The sequence below is a fragment of the Coenobita brevimanus genome, chromosome 58, assembly GCF_032717465.1.
Source record: "Coenobita brevimanus isolate Jiangsu-jjx chromosome 58, ASM3271746v2, whole genome shotgun sequence".
In the NCBI taxonomy this organism is placed as follows: domain Eukaryota; kingdom Metazoa; phylum Arthropoda; class Malacostraca; order Decapoda; family Coenobitidae; genus Coenobita; species Coenobita brevimanus.
Window position 1 is genome coordinate 28,521,604 of NC_137011.1, and position 22,981 is coordinate 28,544,584.

At 41.6% G+C, this 22,981-nt stretch overlaps 1 protein-coding gene across 1 annotated transcript in view; it reads right to left on the minus strand.

Annotated features, from left to right (window-relative positions):
- The window catches only part of LOC145402652 (magnesium-dependent phosphatase 1-like), a 107,004-nt gene that overhangs the window by 19,204 nt on the left and 64,819 nt on the right, over positions 1 to 22,981 (minus strand). Inside the window, exon 4 of the mRNA XM_080274637.1 lies at positions 21,659 to 21,877. Within this exon, the coding sequence (XP_080130763.1) occupies positions 21,659 to 21,877 (219 nt within the window). The remainder of the gene's footprint in view (positions 1 to 21,658; positions 21,878 to 22,981) is intronic.

Here is a 22,981-nt window from a genome sequence, read left to right on the forward strand (position 1 = left end):
TTCAACTAAGAAATCCTAGTAGTCAGAGGTTTCAAAGACAATCTCCAGTAACCTTTTTTCTGCCATTATGGTAGTAGTAGCAGTAGAGCATTATATACTTGTGGCTCCATGTTTACCTGAAACGTGAACCCAGCGGACAGAAGACTTAAGTTAATCTTCTCCTGGTGTACATCCTCCTCCGTTGGGGAGACAGAGAATTAATGGGGCATTTGTATAATCAAGGAGTTGAATAACCTAGTTATATCAGTGCCACCACATGAAGGCATCCCTTTCCAGCACCACCTATTTTGTTACACCTACAAAATGTATCTTGGCTAACACCAGGCAATTTTGTTTCCTTGAGAGAAATCCTTACAGTCAACGGTTAAGAAATCTTTCTCCCTTAAAAAGCCAAACATACGGTACAAAATGGGTAGTTCAGTAAATAATGGATGAATGACTGTACTGTATTCACTTTCATGTTGAACTGAGTCCACTGAAAAACAATGCCTTCAGTAATAATAATAATAATAATAATAATAATAATAATAATAATCTGGTCTTTTGCTACTCAAAAGCACCAGTTCTTCCACTGGGAATTCACAAGCACTCAACACACATGTACATAATTTTTACAATTACAAGAACTGTGACGTCTCTCATATACAACAGAAACTTCATCAGTAAAAAAAATGCAAAAGTGGCAATAACTAAACCCTACGATTATCCGTCATATTGCCACTCTCCAGATCGTAGCACTTTGAAGAGATACGGGTTTTAGCTGTCTTTTAAAAGATTCAGCAGAAAAGAGTTGTCTCGTGGACAACAACAATCTATTATATAACTTAGGGGCTCTATACACAAAAGAACAATCAGAGAAAGGTGATTGGTGAATGGATCCAGGCTCGTCAAGATGCAAGGAATCATCTTCACCATGTAACATCACACCTGGGCATGTCAATGAGAATTTCAATAATTCAGCAAAGTACTTCGGTTCACCAAACTTAAGAACCTTGAATGTAATAAGACAGTTTAAATTCAATTCTAGCTTTCACTGGTAAACGTTGCAGCTCAATTGGGAATGGGGTAGCCGAGGAAGCCCTGCTGTCCTGTACAACAAAGAGTGAACTTTTGCTAGTGTATTATTCAGAAGACCAATTCACAGAGAATTACAATAACCGACACAAGACAAGATCACTGCATGGACCATTGTTAAAAGGCAATGTCTATTCAGGAATTTTCTCACAGTGTACAGATCTCTGATATGCAAGTTACACCCTCTGACAACTTGACTAATAAGTTCTTTGTCATTTAACTTTGAATTAAAATAAACAAAGATTTTGAAGAGAAATGACTACATGAAGCTGTGACACACCAATGTTCAAAGTCACGGAATTATCAGTCATCAACCCTTCTGTTTCCTCGGATGATGATGATCTCAGTTTTACCATAATTTAGTTTAAGTTTCCTCCTTGCCATCCAAATCTTAATGCCAGAGATGGAGATTCAAGCTTAGTCTTGGCATCACTAAAATCTGACATCTTAACACAGGGCTGAGTGTCAACACAAAAATGATATGACACGTTGTGAGTGTCAAGTAAAGCTAAACTACTGGTATGGACTGTAAATAGAACTGGACCCCAAAATGATCCTTGAGGGATTCTGAACAGAAGGGAAGCAGAATCTGGGCTAATGTGATCAATAGCTTCTCTCTGGGATCTGTCTGATATATATGACTTAAAGAGCAAAACAACACTGTCACAAATGCCATAAAAATAGATCATCTAACAATAGTTTATGATATACTATGTCAAAAGCTGCAGACAGATTCAACAGAACTAAAAGAGTGGACATCACACTACAGGTGTTTGCCACCAAGTCACTATGAAGCTTTGTTAATGCAGTCTCATATGAATAGTACTTTCTGTATGCTGACTGAACAATGGGAACAAGCCTGTTATGTTCCAGTGGTGGCAAAAGTTGACCAGTTATGGCCCACTCAATAATCTTAAATAACAAAGACAGAAGAAAGACAGGATGATAACCTGTCATGTTCTCAAATCAAGGCTGGGTTTCTTGGGTAGGGGCATGAGCAAAGCACATTTCTCAGACTGCACAAAATTACTTTCTAAGAAGCATGTATTTATCATGTTGCAGATAAAGGCTGCTCCATGCTCGTTCACATCAAGCAGTTGTGAGATGGTACATGGATCAAGTGGGCAAAATGTTTCGTTAAGTTCTCTGATGTAACATTTGACTTTATTTACATCCAGTGGATGAAATGTTGAATGCAAATGCCCCTAATTCTCTCATCTTTCCTGTCAATTCTTATTGCTTTTCTTTACAGGTGGCTTTACATTGTGTGACAAGCCAAATGGTTTCCTGTAAGCCAAGAAATCATTTACAATGCTGGGTGGTAATCATATAACCAAACCATACGTGCTCCCTACGTGTCAACAAACGTGTTGGTGGAGGGTTAGCGCCCCTCCCCGTAAAACAAATAACTCAAAGTCAAGTGGCCACACCTTACAGGATTATGGCGTCTGGCAACAGATAAATAGATAGAAATGACCCCCTATCCGCCGTGATGGGATGTCAACTGGGTACACATTACTAGAAAAACAGTTGTCTACATCACTGCTTATGTGATATATCTTAGCTGTAAAAAACAATGCAAAATTAGAAGCCAACTGGGCATTAGATACAGAAGTCGGCTTAACAATTACATTCCTCCAACCTACCAAACTGTTCACAACTGCAGCCAGTTTTTTTTTGTTTTTTGTTTTTTGTTTTTTTTTTGTTTTTGTTTTTTTTACCACCACATGAATCAACTTTGTTTTGACAATAACTTGCCTTTTGGGCATTTACAGCATGAACAACTGCTCTTCTCACAGAAACATAACGCAAACAAGTCAATTTGGTCCGTTTCAAGTGTCACTCACATTCTGCCTTTCTACTTTGTCTATGCAAAGAATTAATGGATGGATGGAGAGAGAGATTGTCCAGGTGCTTGAGGATGCGAAAGTGGATGTATGTGGAATAACTGAAACAAAATGGAGAGGAGAAAGTGTGAGAGAATGGGAAAATGGATGGGGTATATATGCATGAGTAGGTGAGAATGAGAGGGCAAAGGAAGGAGTATGTATAGTTGTGAGTAAAAGATGGAAGAGGAGCATAAGACAGTATGGATCAGTTGGATCAAGGATTGTGTGGGTAAAGTTGGAAGTTGGAATAAAAATGTGGGCGATTGTGTGTGTGTATGCGCCAACGCAAGAGCGTGCTAGAAGAGTGAGAGAAGAGTTCTGGACAAATGTAGAAGTGTGCATGGAAAAGTTTGGAAGGAATGAGCGAGTGTTTTTGATTGGTGATATGAATGGTAAAGTTGGGAATGTGAAGGTGGATGGAACAGTTGGTGAGTGGGGTGTGCCTGCTGAGATAGATGAGAATGGGAGTGCATTAGTGGACATTTGTGCTGGGAGGGGGTTGGTGATAGCCAATAACCTCTTCAGGCATAAAATGATCCACAGGTATACATGGCGAGTGATGAGAAGGGTGGGTGGTGAACTGAATGAAAGGAAGGCAATGATTGATTATGTGTGTGTGGATGAAAGGATGCGAAGATGTATATTGGATGCAAGAGTTTATAGAGGTTGGGGGAGTGGACTTTCTGACCACTACTTGGTGGTGGCCAGAATTAAAGTTCAAGTAAGATGGAGGAATAGAAGAAGGGAAAGACGAGAGGAAGGAGTAGTTGCAAGGAGAGTGGAAAGGTTACAAGAGGATGAGAAAAAGGCAGAGTATAAGAGAGAAGTGGAGGAACGATTAGGCAAATATGAATTGGAGCAGATGGGGGACGTGGAAGGTGTGTGTAGAATATTTACAGAAGAAATATGTGCAGCATGTGATATGGTGTGTGGAAGGAAGAAAAGACGGAGGGGGGTGCAAGGAACAGCGTGGTGGACTGAAGAGGTGAAACGGGCTGTGGCACAAAAGAAGAAAGCATACAATGAATGGATGAGAAATAGGGGCGTGGAAGAGGTTGAGAGGCGGAAGAGAGAGTTATATGTAGAAAGAAAGAGAGAGGTGACAAGATTAGTAAGAGAGAGTAAGAAGAGAGTGGATGAGGAATTTGGAAGGAATTTGAGTGTAAAGTGGAGGGACTGTAAGAAAATGTTCTGGAGAGAGGTGAAAAGAGTAAGACAGGGTGGAAGTGAAGTTAGCAGGGGAGTGAAAGATAAAAATGATAGATTACTAGTGGAGAAGGGAGAAAAAGTGAGCAGATGGAGAGAACACTTTAAGGAATTGTTGAACGTGGAGGAAGGAAGTAATGCGAGTATAAGTGGCTGGGGAATGGCTGGGAGAAGGAGGGAGGTGAGAAGACAGGAAGAAATCAGTAGGATAGAAGTTGTGGAAGCAATGAAGAAAGTTAAATCAGGGAAAGCCCCAGGAATTGATGGAGTGTGTGGTGAAATGCTGAAGCATGGGGGAGAGATAGTAGTAGAATGGATGTGGAAGATGTGCAGATTGGCCTGGGAGGAAGGTAGAGTCCTGGAGGATTGGAAGTCAGGTATAATTATTCCCTTGTACAAAGGAAAAGGGGAAAAAGAAGTGTGTGGTAATCATAGGGGCATTTGTCTTCTTAGGATACTTACTGACAGAGTTAGAGAAAGAACAGAGAAATTAGTTGGAGAAGAACAGGGAGGCTTTAGGAAGGGAGGAGGTTGTGTAGTTCAGATATTCATTCTCAGATCTTTATAGAGGAAAAGTTTCTAGAGAAGGGAAAGAAATTGTATGCGGCTTTCATGGATTTGGAGAAAGCATATTACAGGGTGGATAAACTAGAATTGTGGAAAGTGTTAAGAATATATGGAGTAGATGGGAAGTTGTTGAATGCTGTGAAGAGTATGTACGATGGTGTGAAGGCTGCAGTGCGTGTGGATGGTGAACTAAGTGAATTTTTCTCTTTGAAAGTTGGGTTGAAACAGGGATGTGTCATGTCTCCATGGTTGTTCAATCTGTACATGGATGGGGTAATAAAAAAGGTACAAGGTAGGGTAGTGGATGTTGGAGTGGCCCTGGTGAGAGAGGATAGTGTTTGGAAACTCCCTGTACTCGTTTGCAGATGATACTGTGTTGTTAAGCGAAGACGAAGGGGAGCTGCAAGGCTTGGTGGATGAGTTTGAGAGAGTGTGTAAGAAACGGAATCTAAAGGTGAATGTAGGGAAGAGTAAAGTGATGGTCTTTGAGAGAGGTGAAGTCAGTGAATGTACAGTGAGGTTGGATGGTGAGGAATTGGAAAATGTGAGTACGTTTAAGTACTTGGGTAGTGTGATGAGTAAGGATGGAGGTTTGGAGGGTGAAGTGCTTGAAAGGGTACAGCAGGGAAGAAAGGTTGGTGGTTCTTTGAAAGCAGTGATAAGAAACAGGGAAGTGAGCAGGGAAGAGAAAAAGTTACTACATGACAGTATTGTGATACCAACTCTAACGTAAGGAAGTGAAGCTTGGACGTTGTTGGAAGGACACAAGTCAAGAGTGAGAGCAGTGGAAATTAGTTATTTAAGAGGAGCCTGTGGAGTCACATGGAGAGACAGGCTGACGAATGAGGATTTAAAGGAGCGTGTGGTGTTGATGTGGATGTGATAGGAAGCGTTATGAGGAATACACTGAGGTGGTTTGGCCATGTGGAGAGGATGGAGGGTGAAAGAGTGACGAAGAGAGTGTATGTGAGTGAGGTGGAGGGGGAAAGAGGGAGGGGGAGGCCGAGGATGAGATGGAGGGATGGGGTGGAGAGGTATATGAGAGAGGGGGGTGCAAGTTGGGAGCAGGGGAGTGAAATGGCAGGGGACAGGGCGACTTGGAGGCGATTTGTTTGTGGCCATCCCAAACAGGATTGAGGCGTCTGGCAATAGATAGATAGATAGATAGACCATACCACGGAGAATTATCACATACAATTATTGTTTTTACTACCTCCATCCATCCATCCATCATCCAATCCTACAATGCCCCATGAGGAGCGTAGGAGTCCGGGGCTAGGCAGCTGGTCCCGACATTTAAGATGAGAGAGACGAGCCTCACTCATCCCTCAGTGGCATTACATGAGCAATCAACCCCAACCACCCCTTGGATATAACCCTTCACCGGCTCAATCCGATTGGAGCGCAATAATTACCCACTAAACCACCAGGCGCCAAAATTTGGTTATATGGTTACCACCCAGCGTAGTAAATGGTTTCCTGGTGCACAGAAAACCATTTGGCTTGTCACTCAGTGTAGAGTCACCCACAGGCTGAAGGAAGTGGAAAGAATGAAGGAAAGAAAGACAGAAGAGGAAGTGTAAAGTCACCCATAGGCAGAAGGACAGGGAAAGAATGAAGGAAAGAAAGACAGAAGAGAATGGAAGGAAAGAAGGCTGGAGAGGAAAGGGAAGACATCCGAGAGCCGCACTACATCAGGACAATAATTATGGTAGGTGCAGGCACCCATCATCCACTAACTCAATGAAGGGATGTGTTATGAGCTCTACACTCAGTGACAAGCCAAATGGTTTCCTGTACCCAGGAAACCACTTATTACACTGGGTGGTAACCATATAACCAGGGTTTTTGGCTGGGTTAGGTGTCCCCCAGCTTCCCTTATTTAAAATCACTTAATCATTGCAAATGTTTTGGAGAGCCTCGGAGGGCCCAATACCTGCCCAGGGCCCCAACCAAATGGACAGATTCGCAAGGCCATGTGGAATGTGAAAGGTGTGAATGAGGAGAGCAAGAAGGTGAAAGTGGTGAATGTGTTTACGAGTGCGAGATATGCTGTGATGGCATTGTGTTAAACATCTTGAATCCAACAACTTAATTAGTGATAGACAATATGGTTTTCGCCATGAAAGATCCACCATTGACATACTCAATCTCTTAACTCATACCATCCATCAATCAATTGATCTTTTTGGAGAAACTCATGTAGTAGCTCTTGATATCTCTAAAGCTTTCGACAGAGCATGGCACCGTTCCCTGATGTCCAAACTCCCTTGCTATGGACTAATGTCTTTTGTTCCTTTGATTTCTTCATATATCAGTGACAGGAAAATAAGAGTAAAAGTAGATGATGTACAGTATATTCGAATTTCCACTCAATTAACGCCGGTGTGCCGCAGGGATCAGTTCTGGCACAAACCCTATTTCTGGTTCATATTAATGATCTCTTATCTGTCACCCATAATCCCATTCACTCATATGCAGATGACTCAACACTACATAGTTCATTCACACTCAGACATCCATTTACAAAGTCTAATATCTCTACCTCTCAACTCAGTACAGCCATCTCCATAAATCAAGATCTATCTACAATCAGTGAATGGGGACAAAACAACCTAGTCTCTTTTAATGCTAGTAAAACTAAATATATACAGTTTACTAATAGACAGATATTGCTAGATTCGTACATTACCTTAAGTGCTACTAATATTCCCATCTCCAAAAGTATTGAAATTCTTGATGTCTCACTTAACAGTGCCCTCAGCTGGACCTCTCATGTCAGATCACTTGCTAAAACTGCCTCAAAGAAACTAGGATTATTGTACAGAGTCCATAACTTCTTCGCCGATGAGCAGTTAGCTATAATTTATAAGAGTCATGTGCGCTCTCAGCTTGAATATTGCTCACCCTTGTGGAATGCTTGTGGAGAGGTTGCATTAAGACAACTAGACAAAATTCAGAATAAAGCTGTTAGAATCATTAACAACCCTGCCATTACATATAAACTACCTCCCCTGCAAGTAAGAAGGAATGTTGCCTCCCTTGCATTATTATACAGATATTTTTTTGGCAAATGCTCAGACAAAGTTGCGTCCATGGAGCCACCTCTCCATGCCTTCCCCTGTGCTACACGGGCATCTGGTAGCGCTCATGACTGGAATGTCACTCAGCCATATTGCAGAACTTCTGCCTATCAGAATACAGTAATCCCTCTAATATCCGAACGCCCAATATCCGAACATCCCCACTAACCGGACATAATCCTCCTGGGATCCAATATTCCCAAAATGGGCCAAAAACTGCAAAAAATTCGAAAAAAATCTGACTTTTTTCCCTCCCATAATTTGAAATTCCCGCCTGGCGCCAAACAGCTGTTACACCGTGGTCCCTTCACCCCTTCCTTCCTCCCCCTCCCCCCTCCCCTGTCAGGTTGCCATTTGGTATTTTTCATTACCAAGTGTGGGCCAATTTGGTAATGAAAAATTCGTTTGGTAATGCATTAGAATAATGCATTACCAAATGGATTTTTCACATGTATGAGGATACACAGGATGGAGATGGTGGATTGTTTGCTCTCTCTGATTAATCTGCTACCCTACATAGTGTGAAAATAATCAACATGGTGTTAGTTATAAGGAGAGTGATTACATGTATTTCCACTTGTATATATAATTAGTGAAGAATATATGCTAGCTTTACGAATTTGGTAATGAAAAGTTATATTTGACAATGAAAGTTGAGGAGATTGGTAATGTGGCTGTTGCGATCTGGCAACTCTGTTACCCCACCAACATCAACAGTCACAGCTTAACTCCGATGGAGAGCAGATACTCATAACAGTGCAAGCCACAGGTGCTTGTTTTTTGTGAATAAACAGTGAATAAACTGCAATACCTTGCCACTAGAACACACAGGAATTTACAGTGTTGTGCAATGTTAAGAAATTAGAATTTAGAGTGCAGAGGATTAACTGTGGACTGCAAACTGGCGGTTCAAACCAGTCCAAGACCAAGGGACTTGTAAGTACCCAGAATGTTTAATATTGTATAAACTCACCTCTAAAACCTCATTTTATGGTTCTTTTGCATTTATTTCAGTCTTTTATGTCCCTTATTGGTGTGATTTGGGTCTTAAATAGGTGCTATGCATGTCCAGAGGGAGTTGTATAGGTGTTTTTCAGAGTTAGGGTCCGTAAGTACTAGTCCATAAGCTGGGGCCCAATATCCGGACAGGACCACTATCCGGACCTGCCTATGGCTCTATTGATCCGGATATTGGAGGGGTTACTGTACTTTCATTCCCCGAACTGAGTCTCTCTGGAACTCGCTTCCCCAGAGTTGTTTCCCTCCAAATTTCAACCCACAACTGTTTAAGTCTAACTGTTACAGATATTTTATGAACAAAGGACACCAGTAATCTGGTGTATGGATTATTTTTTTTTTACTCATTTACTTCATCATCCCAACCTCTTTTCCCACTCAAGGATGGGGTGAGGAAAAAAAAAAAGAAGCCATTATTTCTTCTATGCTTCTGGGATATATATATATATATATATATATATATATATATATAAAAGATGAAATGGCATGAGGTGGAGGACTGGGAGAGTGTGAAATGTGTAAAATTCACAGGGCCATGTGGAATGTGAAAAGTGTGAATGAGGAGAAAAAGATGGTGGAGGTGGTGAATGTGTTTAAGAGTGCAAGATATGCCATGATGGCATTGTGTAAATAAAAAATGAAAGGGCGTGAGGTGGAGGAATGGAACAGCATGAAATGTGTAAGATCGAGCATGAATGGATGAGGAAGATGCAAGGCGGGAATAGCTTTGTTGATGAATGAGGTGTGGCAGAGTGGAATGTGAGATTACAAATTTGTTAGCTCGAGATGTATGTATGTAAATTTCAAGTATGAGAAGGTGAAAGTGGCAGGAATTGTAGCATATGCACCATGTGATGACAGGAGTGAGAGAGAGAAAGACGGGTTTTGGGATGAACTGCATCAAGCAGTGGGAAAAATGCCCAGAAGCTATGAAGTGATCATAACAGACAATATCAATGGAAGAGTAGGCACTGGTCCTGAGATAACATAATAGGTCGTAATGGAGTACCGATAATGGGAAGCGACTGAAGGATATGTGTCAGGAAAGGAGGTTGTGCATTTGTAACTCATATTTCAAACACAAGGATGCACATAAATATACATGATATAGAAGGAATAAGGATCATGTTGAAAGGAGCCTGACTGATTACATGCTCGTAGAGAGGCTGATGCTGGGAGTGGCTGCTGATACATGGACAGTGAAAGGACGATGTGGAGGTCTCTCATATCAAGATCAAGCCGAGAGGAGTGAGGTGGACCAGGTGAAAGAGGAGCATTCAGGGAGAAAGACTGTAGGTCGAGAAGCTGAGGATCATAGAAATAGCAGATAAATACAGGATCAAAGTAGGGGAGGAGCTGAAATCAGTAAACTGGAAAGGAATGGATCTAGACAGCTTGTGGAATGCATGTAGGGATTGCTTAGTTTGGAATGCTAAAGTGATGTGTGGTGTGGCAAGAGTAACAACAAAGAAGAAAGGTACGGCATGGCAGGATGAAAAGGTTAAGAGAGCAGTGGAGGAAAAGAGGAAGAAGTGGCTAGAGCAGTCACAGGACAGGGGTTCATCTGAAATAAGAACTGAACATACTGAAAGCAAGAAGCATGTAAAGCCTCTAATGAAGAGGAAAAAGAAAGGAGATAAATGATGATCTAGGAAGAAAAATGAATGCAAATTACTCAGAAACTAGGAAGTTATTCTAGAACGAGGTGCAGAAATGTAGAAGTGACAGTGGAAAGAAATGTGAAAGTGTGAAGGATGTAAGTGGTAGATTATCAACCCATGAGGATGAAGTAAGAACCAGATGGAATGAATATTCTGAAAGTCTGATGAATGGGAATGGACAGTGCAAAGCGGCTATTAACATACAGTAAAATCTCAAATTTCGATGGACATATGTACCAAAAAACCGCATCTAAATTCAAAACATCAAAATTTAAACTGAACTTCTTATGGGAAAAATCAATTTGGGTCCAGGGCCTCCAAACTTCACTACGTAAAATCATGATTTTTTGCCCACACTCCGTGTAAACTTTATGAACTATAAATGTGGTTAAGTAACTGTAGTTCTGCACTGTATTGTCATACTGTACTGTAGTGTAGAATACAGCAAAATTTGTTACAGTTTGTCAGTGTCCTGTCACAGTTTTTATTACATTAGTTACAGCACACTGTACAGTACAGAACTAACCTTAGGTTATGGAATATTATCACTTGGCTGGCTGGTGTTGGTGGTGTGTGGCAGGGGTGGACCACTTAGTTGAAGCAGCCTCCTCTGTGGAGGTATCCAACCCAAATTCCTCAAAATGAAAATCATCCTTGAGTATCTGGACATCTGCAGTGACATCTTCCTCCTCACCCTCTTGGATGGTTATATCTTGCAACACCCTAGTAATTGGCCTGAAGAAGGTGATGATCTTTGACTGTTTCTGCTTATGAAGCCCGTGACAGCATCGAAATTCGCGATTTTGTATCGAAAAGTGAGGTAGGCAGACAACTCCAAAATGCATCTAAATTCGAATCATCGAATTCTAAACTGACAATATTTGAGATTTTACTGTAATTGGTTTTGGGGGTGTGCTGAGGAATGCAGTGACAGGTAATGTGACACTCGCACAGGTAAAGAATGCTGTGATGCAGCTGAAAATGGGAAAACAGATGGAGATGACGAGGTGTATGCAGAGATGATTAAGTGTAGTGGAGAAAGCAGAATGAAGTGCCTGTTGGAGATATGTAATTAGACGTGGATGAGTGAAACTGTGCCAGCAGAGTGGAAAAGGGCTATGACTGTACCCCTGTACAAAAATAAAGGTGAGCAGAGTGAGTGCAAGAATTATCATGGCACAAGTTTATTGAGTGTTGTTGAGATGGTATATGGAAGAATTATTATAGAGAATGTAAGAGAGATATCAGAAGTCCTAGCAAGTGATGAATATGGTGGTTTTAGGAGTGGCAGTGGAAGTGTGGATCAAATATCTGCTGTGAGACACAGTGGAGAAGGCTTGTGAGAAGGATTATAAGGTGTTTATGGCATTCGTGGACCTGGAAAAAGCATACAACAAAGAAGACAGAGAAAGATTGTGGAAGGTTTTGCGCATGTATGGTGCAGATGGTAAGCTGCTAAGTGTCGCCAAGAGTTTTTATGATGGTAGTGAGGCATGTGTAAGGGTAAATGGGCATCTAAGTGAATGGTTCACAATCAATGTGAGATGCGACAAGGTTGTGCGTTGTCCCCATGATTGTTCAATATATATACATGGATGGCATGTTGAGAGACATAAAAATGGCGTAAGGATGGCGCTGGAAATGAATGGTGATGAAATTGAGTATCTCAAATTTGTTGTATGCTGATGATGCAGTGCTACTTGCAAATACTGGACAAGAACTTGGTAGACTAATGCAGAGTGTTGCTTATGTCTGTGAGCACCATGCCTTGAGAGTGAATGTAGAAAAAGAGTAAAGTGATGGTAATCGAGAAAGAAAGTGACTCCCAGTGTGATGTTACAGTAAATGGAGAGAGATTGGAATTGGTAAGAGAGTTCAAATACCTGGATACAGCAATAGAAAGGGGAGGAAAATGTGCAAAAGAACTGGAAAGTAGAGTGACACATGGAAGGAGTGTAGCTAGTGCTATGAAGGCCTTAATAAGAAACAGAGGCTTGAGTGCTGCAGCTGTGCAAGGCTTACATGAAGGAATGTTACCGCCAACTTTAACATATGGATGTGAGACTATGGTGTGGCATTAAAATAAAAAGCCAAGAGTGACAGCAGCGGAGATGGGACTCCTGAGGAATGTATGTGGAGTACAGAGAGTGGATGGGATACGAAATAAGGTGATTCGTGAAAGATGCAGAGAGAGGAAGTCGGTGGACACCAGAATAGAAGAGTGTACTGAGATGGTATGGTCATGTGGAGAGAATGGATACCAACAGAGTGGTGAAAAGGGTATATCTGAGCAAATTTAAAGGAGAAAGGAGGCGAGGTAGGCCAAGGAGAAGGTGAAGGGATATGGTAGATGAGTGTGTGACAAAGAGAGGTATGGAAGTCGGTGAGGCTAGGGGTCTGACAAGAGATCAAGCTGGCTGGATGAATGTTGAAAGAAGAAGTGCATGATCAGGGATTTGGCACCCCTTTTTAAGACGACAGCGTCCGGATTTACTCTATCAGATATGTTTATGTGAAGCTCCAGAATGTGGTGAAAGTTTTTGGTGTATCAGATACAGCCAAGATTCCGGGGGTTTGAATGATGAGTAATGAAAGCATGGCCCATTGGACTGGGCAAACTTTGGCTGTGTGGACATTGTTACTCCTCACCCCGCCCTAGGGTGGGAAAGGAGGTCTGGATGATGATGAGGAGGAAGACAATAATGGTCAAATACTGACCTAAGCTCATTGTTATATATGAGGCGCTGAGTGGAATAACCTCTCGTGCGCCAAATATAAAAAATGGGAAAAAATGTAGTTAAAGTTTGTTTACTTTCAAAATGCCATATCTTTTCAACTGATAAAGATATTCTGGTGATTTTTTTTTTTTTTTTCAAATGTAGCTGAAAACATCTGCTTGCATGTTAGAATATGTAAATCAATGGCATTTTGAAAAAACAATAAATTACCAGCGTCTTTCTCCTCTTGCCTGACAACAATGAACTGCATTTTCCCAAAAATGTGTGTTACTGTAAGCCAACCTTACGATGTATGCCTATACTTTCACAATATCCATTAATATAGCACAAAACCAGCACAAAAAAATAAAATATGGCTAAGAAGATCTGTCCATACCATACTGCTGCCCATACTATACTGCTGACCTTGAACACTCATAGTTACATTTCTCTCCCACAATACTGTTATTCTAAAACCATAATAAAAATTAATGAACAATGTTATAAGAATAATAACACTTACACCCTCAAATATACTGGATTTAATGATTGGCCAGCAACTCAGTGCGTGGTGTCCTGTGGTGCTTGAGTGGTTATTACTAGCATTCTGCGACTTCCCCCACATGGAGCTGACAACAGATGCGTGTCTTAACGTGAATACATAAGAAAAATCAACCTTAACACCAGTGGAATAACTGAGCCTGATGTTGGTTTCCAGGGTTCAGAACCTGGGGAAGACAATGCTAAGCCACAATGATTTTCGGACTGAATCATTCAGGCAAAAATGGACCTAATGTCCACCTAGCAGAGTATAAACACCTTCGTGTCCAGCACGGTCAGTCAGTACCCTCTATAAAATGGGATTTTCACCCTTATTGGGGGCCTTTTGTCACATGATTCATTATTGTACTAGTAGAAGAGGGTTTGGGGAATACATTGGTGTACTTAACTCCAAAATGGCCGCTGCGGCGGACAAGAGGTTATTCCAATCAGCACCTCATACATCAACCAAATCATCAGAGGAAAGAATTGAATAATCAATGTAGTTTAAACATTGATCAATTTAAGACACACCAAATAGCAGTCAACGTTCCTGTAATTTCTGAACCTGTTAACCTTTTTATAAGAGAGAGGATTCAGGATATCAAAACTAGAAGTGATCAGATTATGATCAGAGATGAGGGGGTCTACTGAAACAACCTCCACATCAGATACGCGCCTGCAACCAACAGGAGACAAGAGCAAGTCAAGGACATGTCCCAAGAAGTGAGTTGGATCACTCACATGACTGAAAATATTATTCTGGTAGATCAGCTAAAGGAATTCTCAAGAAAATGGTTCTGACTGCGGACTGTTCACCCAATAACTGAAATAACTGCAAACAAGAAGTCCTCCAGATTTAAGAGAAAAGCCTTGAGAAACTGACCAAACACCTTCATAAAACCATGGTCTGTGCCTGGATGACTAGGTCAATAAACAATTGCAATTCTACTGGTTTTCTGATGGAAATTTATCAACTTCTCTATCCAACTATTGCCAGATGCCTCAATCCCATAAGGGGTGGCCACAAATAAATCATCACATCACCCTGTCCAATGCCACTTCACAGTCTTGCTCCTAGCTCACACACACCCCTCTCATATACCTCTCCACTCCATCCCTCCATCTCATACTCGGCCTCAACCTCCAATTTCCCTCCCTCCACCTCACTCACATACACTCTCCTCATTAGTCTCTCGTTCTCCATCCTCTCCACAAGGCCAAACCACCTCAATGTATTTCTCCTTGCACTTTCTATCACATCCACATCCACACCACAATGCTCCTTCACTTCCTCATTTTTCAGTCTGTCTCTCCACGTAACTCCACATGCTCCTCTCAAATAACTCAATTTCCACTGCTCTCACTCTTGACTTGTGTCCTTCCAACATGGTCCAAATTTCACTTTCATACGTTAGTGTATCACAATGCTTTCATGCGGCGACTTCTTTACTTCCATGCTCACTTCCCTGTTCCTTATCACATCTTTCAAAGAACTAGCAACCTTTCTTCCCTGTTGTACCCTTTCAATCACTTCACCCTCTAAACTTCCTTCCTTATTCATCACACTACCCAAGTAATTAAACACACTCATTTTCCATTTCCTCAACATCCAGCCTCACTGTACATTCAGTGACTTTATTTCTATCAAAGACCATCACTTTACTCTTCCCTACATTCACTTTTACATTCCGTTTCTTACACACACACTCCCAAACTCATTAATCACGCCATGCAGTTCCCCTTCATCTTCAATTAACAATACAGTATCATCTGCAAACAACAGTACATGGAGTTTCCAAACACTTCCCTCTCTCATTAGGGTCGCTCCAACATCCACTGCCCTACCTTGAATCTCTTTTATAACACCATCCATATACAGACTGAACAACCATGAGCACAGGACATATCCGTTTCAATCCAACATTCACATAGAAATATTTACTCAGTTCACTATACACCCACACTGCAGCCTTGGCCCCCTCATACATACTCTTCAAGGCATTCAACAACTTCCCATTTACTGCATATATTCATAATACTTTCCACATTCCTTGTATAACCACCCTGTTATATGCTTTCTTCAAATCCATGAAGGCTGGATACAACTTCTTTCACTTCTCTAGAAACTTTTCCACTAAAGACATAAGAATGAATATCTGATCTACACAGCCTCTTAACTTCCTAAAACCTCCCTGTTCTTCTCCAACTAATTCCTCTGTTATTTCCCTAACTCTGTCAATAAGTATCCTACCATATACTTTTCCTATTACACTAAGCAGACAAATGCCCCTATGATTACTAAAGACTTCTTCTTCCTCTTTTCCTTTGTACCAGACTTCCAATCCTCTGGAACGCTACCTTCTTGCCAGGCCAATCTGCACATCTTCCATATCGATTCTACTACTCTCTCCCCCATGTTTCAGCATTTCACCACACACTCCATCAATTCCTGGGGCTTTCCCCATTTTGACTTTCTTCATTGCTTTCATTACTTCCATCCTACTGATTCTTTCCTGTCTTCTCACCTCCCTCCTCCTCCCAGTCATTCCCCAGCCACTTAAACTCGCATTACTTCCATTCTCTATGTTCAACAGTTCTTTAAAGTGTTCTCTCCATCAGCTAATTTTTTCTCCCTTCTCCACTAGTAATATATATACCATTTTTATCATTCACTCCCTGAATTACTTTTTCATCATCCTGTCCAAAATATTCTTACATTTCCTCCACTTTACACTCAAATTCCTTCCAAATTCCTCATCCACTCTCTTCTTACTCTCTCATACTAATCTTTTCACCTCTCTCTCCCTCTTCTGCCTCTCAACTCCCTCCACACCCTTGTTCCTCATCCACTCACTATTAATTACCAATACTTCCATAAATTCAAATGAACATGGAGTCAGGTCAGAGTCTATGAAAGAAACATTTGCGAGTGCTGCCAAGCAGATAAGTGCTACACCTCCTCCCGGATAGTCAGCGGCAGGCCTGGGAATACTTATAATAGAATGTGTCTTACGCAAAGCACTACGAATAATATTAGTATCAGACTCATACAACCAAGTTTCTGTCAAGCAAAAACTGTCAAGCTTGTGCTGCTTTAGAGCTTCATTAATACAGCTACCACAAATTGACCTGGGACCTCCCCCCACAAGGTATTTAAAAACACAGAGTGTATAGTATATCACAATGTTTGTTCATGAAATGCCATTCATTAATATGAAATCATGTTTCCCTTGTTTTTCAGGACCATTTGGATGCATTTTGGCATAAATCACTTAGATCTCTAAAGTAATCTAAGGACATTTCTTTGCACCAAACATTTGTCAGTTCAGTCTTGAGGTTGTCCAGATTGGGTGTCTTCTTCTCTGCCATGATTTTCTTCATCTTTCTCTAGCAGTTTTCTATTGGATTTAGATCTGGACTGTTGCCAGGACAGTCGAGCACCTCAATCCGATTATCCAGAAACCATTTTGTCACCTTTCTTGACTTGTGACATGGAGCTGAATCGTGCATGAAAAAGTCGCACCCATGAATAGCAAAAAAGTTTAACAAATGATCTTTCAGAACTTGAATGTACTGGCCACCATTCATCATCAAGTTCTTATAAAGAAAGTAGAGGCCTCTCCTTCCCATTTCACCTGAGAAACACCCCCATACCATTAATGATTGTGGGATGCTTAACAGTCGGCACCGTGTATGCAGGGTCATATCGACTACAGGAGGCAGGGCGACAAACCTTGGCAGAAAGCACCTGGAACACTTGAAATGTGCTTTCATCGGAAAACATAATTTTTCTCCACTCATCCGATGTCCAGTGTGCATACTTCTTGGCAAACTGAATGCGCTGCTTCTTCATTCAGTCAGTGAGAAGCGGTTTCCTGGCTGTGGTGCAGCTTGGCAAACCAAGCTCTTTCTGCAAGTGGTGTTGAATACAGAACTTCAAACTGAGACATCTTGTAACAGCTGGGGATGCATTCTCCTCAATTCTGCTGCTGTCAGTCGAGGATTCTTGATTACTTCCATCTCCAGAAGAGTATCTGTACCTCTGGAAGTCATCCTCATCTTTCCACCATCATGCTTGTGCTCTGGCACAACATCAGCTTGCAGACTGCGCACTGTAGCAAAAATATTCATGTCGGTGGACTTTGTACGTCCAGTACGTTCACAAATCGTGTTGACGGACATTATCCTGCTTCCATGCAATGATACAGACCCTCTCATCCCTTGAGCAGTACAGTACTTTCCAGGCATGACAACTCAATTCTAAGCATATAACAGGGCAAACAGTAATCTAACTATCTATCCATTGCCAGACACCTTAATCCCTTATATGGGGTGGTCACAAACAAATCGCCTCCATGTCACCCTGTCCCCCGCCATTTCACTGTCCTGCTCCCCAAGCCACACACACCCTCTCTCATATACTTCTCAACTCCATCCCTTCATCTCATCCTCAGCCTTCCCCTCTCTCTCACTCCCTCCACCTCACTCACATACTCTCCTCCTCAGTAATGCACACGAAAAAAGAGGGAGGTGCAAGCTCGGAGCAGTGGGAACATATACTCCCACTCTCGCTTCTGGGCAAGCACTGACGTGCTGAGTATTTCATCACCTTCCGCCAACACCAGAGGAGTTGTCAGTTACTTCTTGCCCAAAAAATTCACTTGGTAGAGGTAGAGGTGGAAACACAAAGCAAAGACAGATAACTCTTTCACAGCAATTCTGTGTGTAGGTCCTAAGTCAATTTGCGGTGGGTGTATAGTCTACCCTACTACAAATGGAACGAATAATTAAAAGACCTATTCTCCATCCATCCAACCATCATCCAATCCTACGTTGCCCCACGAGAAGTGTAGGAGCCTGGGGCTAGGCAGTTGGTCTTGACATTCAAGATGATAGTGACCAGCCTCACTCATCCCTGAGTGGCATTACGAGAGCAATAAACCCCAACTACCCCTTGGATATAAACCTTCACCAGCTCAATCCAACTGGGGCGCAATAATTACCCATTAAACCACCAGGCGCCAAAATCTGGTTATATGGTTACCACCCAGCATAGTAAATGGTTTCCTGGTGTACAGGAAATTGCTTGGCTCGTCACTCAGTGTAGAGTCACCCACAAAGAATGAAGGAAAGAATGAAGAGGAAGCGTGAAGTCACCTGTGGGCAGAAGGACAAGGAAAGAATGAAGGAAAGAAAGACAGAAGAGGATGGAAGGAAAGAAGGATAGAGGAGAGGAAAGGGCAGACACCCAAGAGTAGCGCTACATCGAGTGAGTGGATGGTGAGTGCCCCCACCTACCACCTAAGACCCATTCTTAACTGGCTTAAATGGGATGTAGTTTTTTGAATGGTCAAAGCTGGTGTCTTCAATCAGTCTATTCCTGTGAGAAATCAAAACTGGACAGGCTTTCCTAGATGCAACATGGGCAACTGACTGTGGATTAGTGTCAGCTTCTTGGTGTCTTAAGGTGGGTCAGTTGATGCATTTAGGAGAATTTCTGTTACTACAATCCTTAGATTTATGGGCTACTGCACAAAAAACACATTTAGGTTCATCATTTTTTCTAGAACACCTATCAGACATATGACCAAAACCCTGACAGCGATAACACTGTGTAACCCAGACTGTCAAAGGCATCTTGTAAGATCCACATAGATACAGTTGCCCTGTTCTATGATGAAGGATCTCACCTCTGGTGACATCTTCAGGACAGAGGTTTTAGAGTCATTCTTAGTTCTCTTGAAGAGAAGGTTGAGGGTGAAACCTCCACCCACAAGCATCTTAATTTTACTGTTTTTGCTCAAAATGTTTGGGACGATGTCAGCGTCGCCCAAGGAAGAGGAAAGGCCTGTCAAGGTCATTTCTGGCAGCATTTTCTTTGGCTCTGATATGCAGAAAGTGCCACTGGAGCCAAAATAATAATCCGGCACCTCAACCTTTGGCCTCAGCTGATGGATACTTTATTATTAGCCCACCAGCCTTGGTCTTAAGGTAGCTATCAACTGGTACCGAGTCAAGTACACCACTGATGTCTTCTGGTCCCAACTGACTCATTAGAGAGTCAGCACTGCTTTTTGGTTTTACAATCAGTATCTGTTGACTACGGATGGCTTTTTTCTGGCCACGAGCACTTATCCCAATCATGCCTCTCGGCTGATTCATCCCATCTCCCACGAGAGACCCCCAAACAGCATCCACAAATGACTTGGCCTGATCTTGGGTGACAGCCATGGTTGATGAGACCTTGGTCTCTAGTGCCTCCAGTCTACTCGAAACATCCTTGATAGACTGAAAAACAGGCCCAACTACCCCATCTTCCAGCTCCTTCTTTGCAAATGCTTCCTCCACCATCCAAGACATCATCTAAAAATATAACACATTGGGTACACAGCCAGTGAATGCCCAGCTGGTAACATTTGTCACAGATGGATAATCGTTTGCATCCATATTTTCACATGCTGGGTGAACCAACTCACTGCAGCAGATGCACTTGAGTGCTTGCACACTTTTTGCAACAGACTTATTGCAGTGAGGTCATTAGTGTTGTCAGCTCATGATAAAGGAAGAAAGAAAATGAAAAAACAAACAGCAACAGCAAAAAAATATATACACAATACTACCTGGTATACACCCGGGTAGCACCACCCCCATTTGTGTCACCCTAATTTAGGGGGTAGTGGTGACATGTAGAGGTGTATGGTATGTAGGAGGACTGCTGGGCCTTGATAGCAGGCTGTGAAGCCTATGCCCAGAGTCGGACACATAAAAAAAAAAAAAAAAAAAAAACAAAAAAAAAACAAAGAAGAAAACCAAAAAACACGAACAATGAACAGAAATTTAAAAAAACAGGGTGTCTGCGAGGACACCACGAGCAGGTGGGGTAGCTATGACTTGATTATCTTTCTAGGAAAGGTACCCTAAACCAAGATGACACAAAAGTGCTGAGATGGTATTTTATAACTTTTCCCAATTAGAGCTTTATACCAACAGCAAATATAATTATCACATAGGAAAGACCTTATTGGTTACTATATTGCCACTGTGCAAAGCAGCCACTGAACTACCTGTACATCAATCATGAACATCTTTGCTAGAAGAAGTTCTTCCCCCATCAAGCAGAATCACACAATCTAGCAGTAGCATAAAATAAAGTCTTAATAATAGCTACAAGAATTAACAATGACTACATAAATACACAATGACAAAAATAAAACTTAATATATCAAATTGGCTTTGTATCCCTCTGGTTCATGTTCCTTAAGCTAATGGTACCAAGAAGTTATTATTTCTAATCCCTTCGCCATAACAGACCTTCCCACTGCTAAATAAATGCATCTGGTGTACCAAGTGAAAACAGAAAAGATATCATATGGAAAAGGTGAGCAGGGTATGTCCTACAGCTTGTCAGAAGAAAACATAATAAGGTCCAGAAAAATGGTGAAAAGGTTAATGAAGGCTGGGAGATGGAACGGGACAAAATAATTCCGACAAAATTACCTCTTTCGTGAATGATAGACCTGTGACATATACACTCAATCAGTGTACTCCATACTCTTGTGGGGGTCAATAAATGGTACACAACCATTTTTGTTTCTCCAGGTATAAGTGTTACAACACCATTGACCTACACAACAAAAAACTTTCTTAAAACTATGTAACTGTGGCTTATTAACAACTAAATGTAGACACATGCATACAGTGTCACAGTAGTACTTCAAATGACTTGATATTAAAGCCACAATGAAAAAAATTATGTCCAAATCAGGAAAAAATTTATTAAATTACACTGGAAGGATGGCAATACAAAAGTATCTGCAGTATTAGACAAGATACCATAACTAGTCATCCAATTTATCAAAGTTTAGAAACTCAAAAATTTTGTGATTAGTAAAACAACTGACCTGGTAAAGTGCGTTATCTTGGAACCTGGGTAGATCTCCTTGTACGTAAAATATTTATCCCAGTCAAATAGGTGTAACAGCTGGTTGGCACCATCTATCTCTCCCGTTCGAGACGCAGCCGCCAGTATGTACCCCTCATCCGTCAGCTGCTTCAAGATACCTCCTACCTCAGGGTATGGTTTGATCTTCCGGCCTCGTGAATCAACCACATGACCTTTCCTTTCGAGAGAACAGGCACCATTAAAAAACTGTAAAAAATTTTGAAATGCACCTTACTAGAAGTTCTCATTTTAAGTTAGGGATATGTTCCAAAATATCACTGTTGAAGAGCATAGACTTAAAAGAAAAAATGCATAACTGTGTACTGTACCTTACAGGCAATCATTAATTAAAGCCAGCCAAATTATCACTTTTTACCATTCACTGGTACTGTTGTTGCTAAACCCCAGTCACACCTGTCCCAGCAGATCCCTCAACCACAGGGAAGCAACTGCATCTATGGGGCCGTCCCATATTTACCTCTGCCAAGGAGGTTATGTTTTTGACCGTGTTGGTTTGCTTATTTGTCTGTTTGCCTGTCTGTTAGCAGGATTACTCAAATGTTATGAATGGATTTTCCTGAAATTTTTTGGAGGGGCAGAGAATGGCCCAAGGAACAATCCATTAGATTTTGGCTGTGATCCAGATCATCATCCAGATCCAGAAATTTGTTTGTTTGTTTGTTCAAATGATATCTCCAAAGGTTCTCGATGAATTTCAACAAAATTTTCTGGAAGGGTGGGCTATGGACCAAGAATGAACTGATTAAAATTGGGGGTGGATCTGGATGTGGATCCTGCAATGGCATTGGCAGAGCTATGCACTCTCTGTGTGCTTTCTAGTTCCCTATACCACTTATGCTGTCTCTGCATCTTAGTGTGGCATGTGTTGTACTGTGCTCCATAATGTAGGTTATACTGAGTGGGCCTATTCTACAAGCTGGGCACATGTCATGTGATTCCACCCACCCAAAATCTAAACTGGAAAACGTTAAGGGCTAGATAATGTCCAGATCTAACCCTGGTTCGATTCAACCAGCTATATTTAAGGATACCTCTGATCAGCGGATGTCAGGAGGGCAGCTTGTAGTATAGGGTATAGCGTTCTGATCAAGGTGTTGTACTGCCCTGCTTGTGAAATGAGTATGTAGGTGCTTCTTTACAAGAGGCATTTCTTCACAACTAGTGTTGGAGTGTCTGAAGGTGGGATGTTGTAGAAGAGGGTCTGATAATATTTGGATAGTGACTACTCTGTGTATCTAGTTATGCTGTACGACTGCCATAT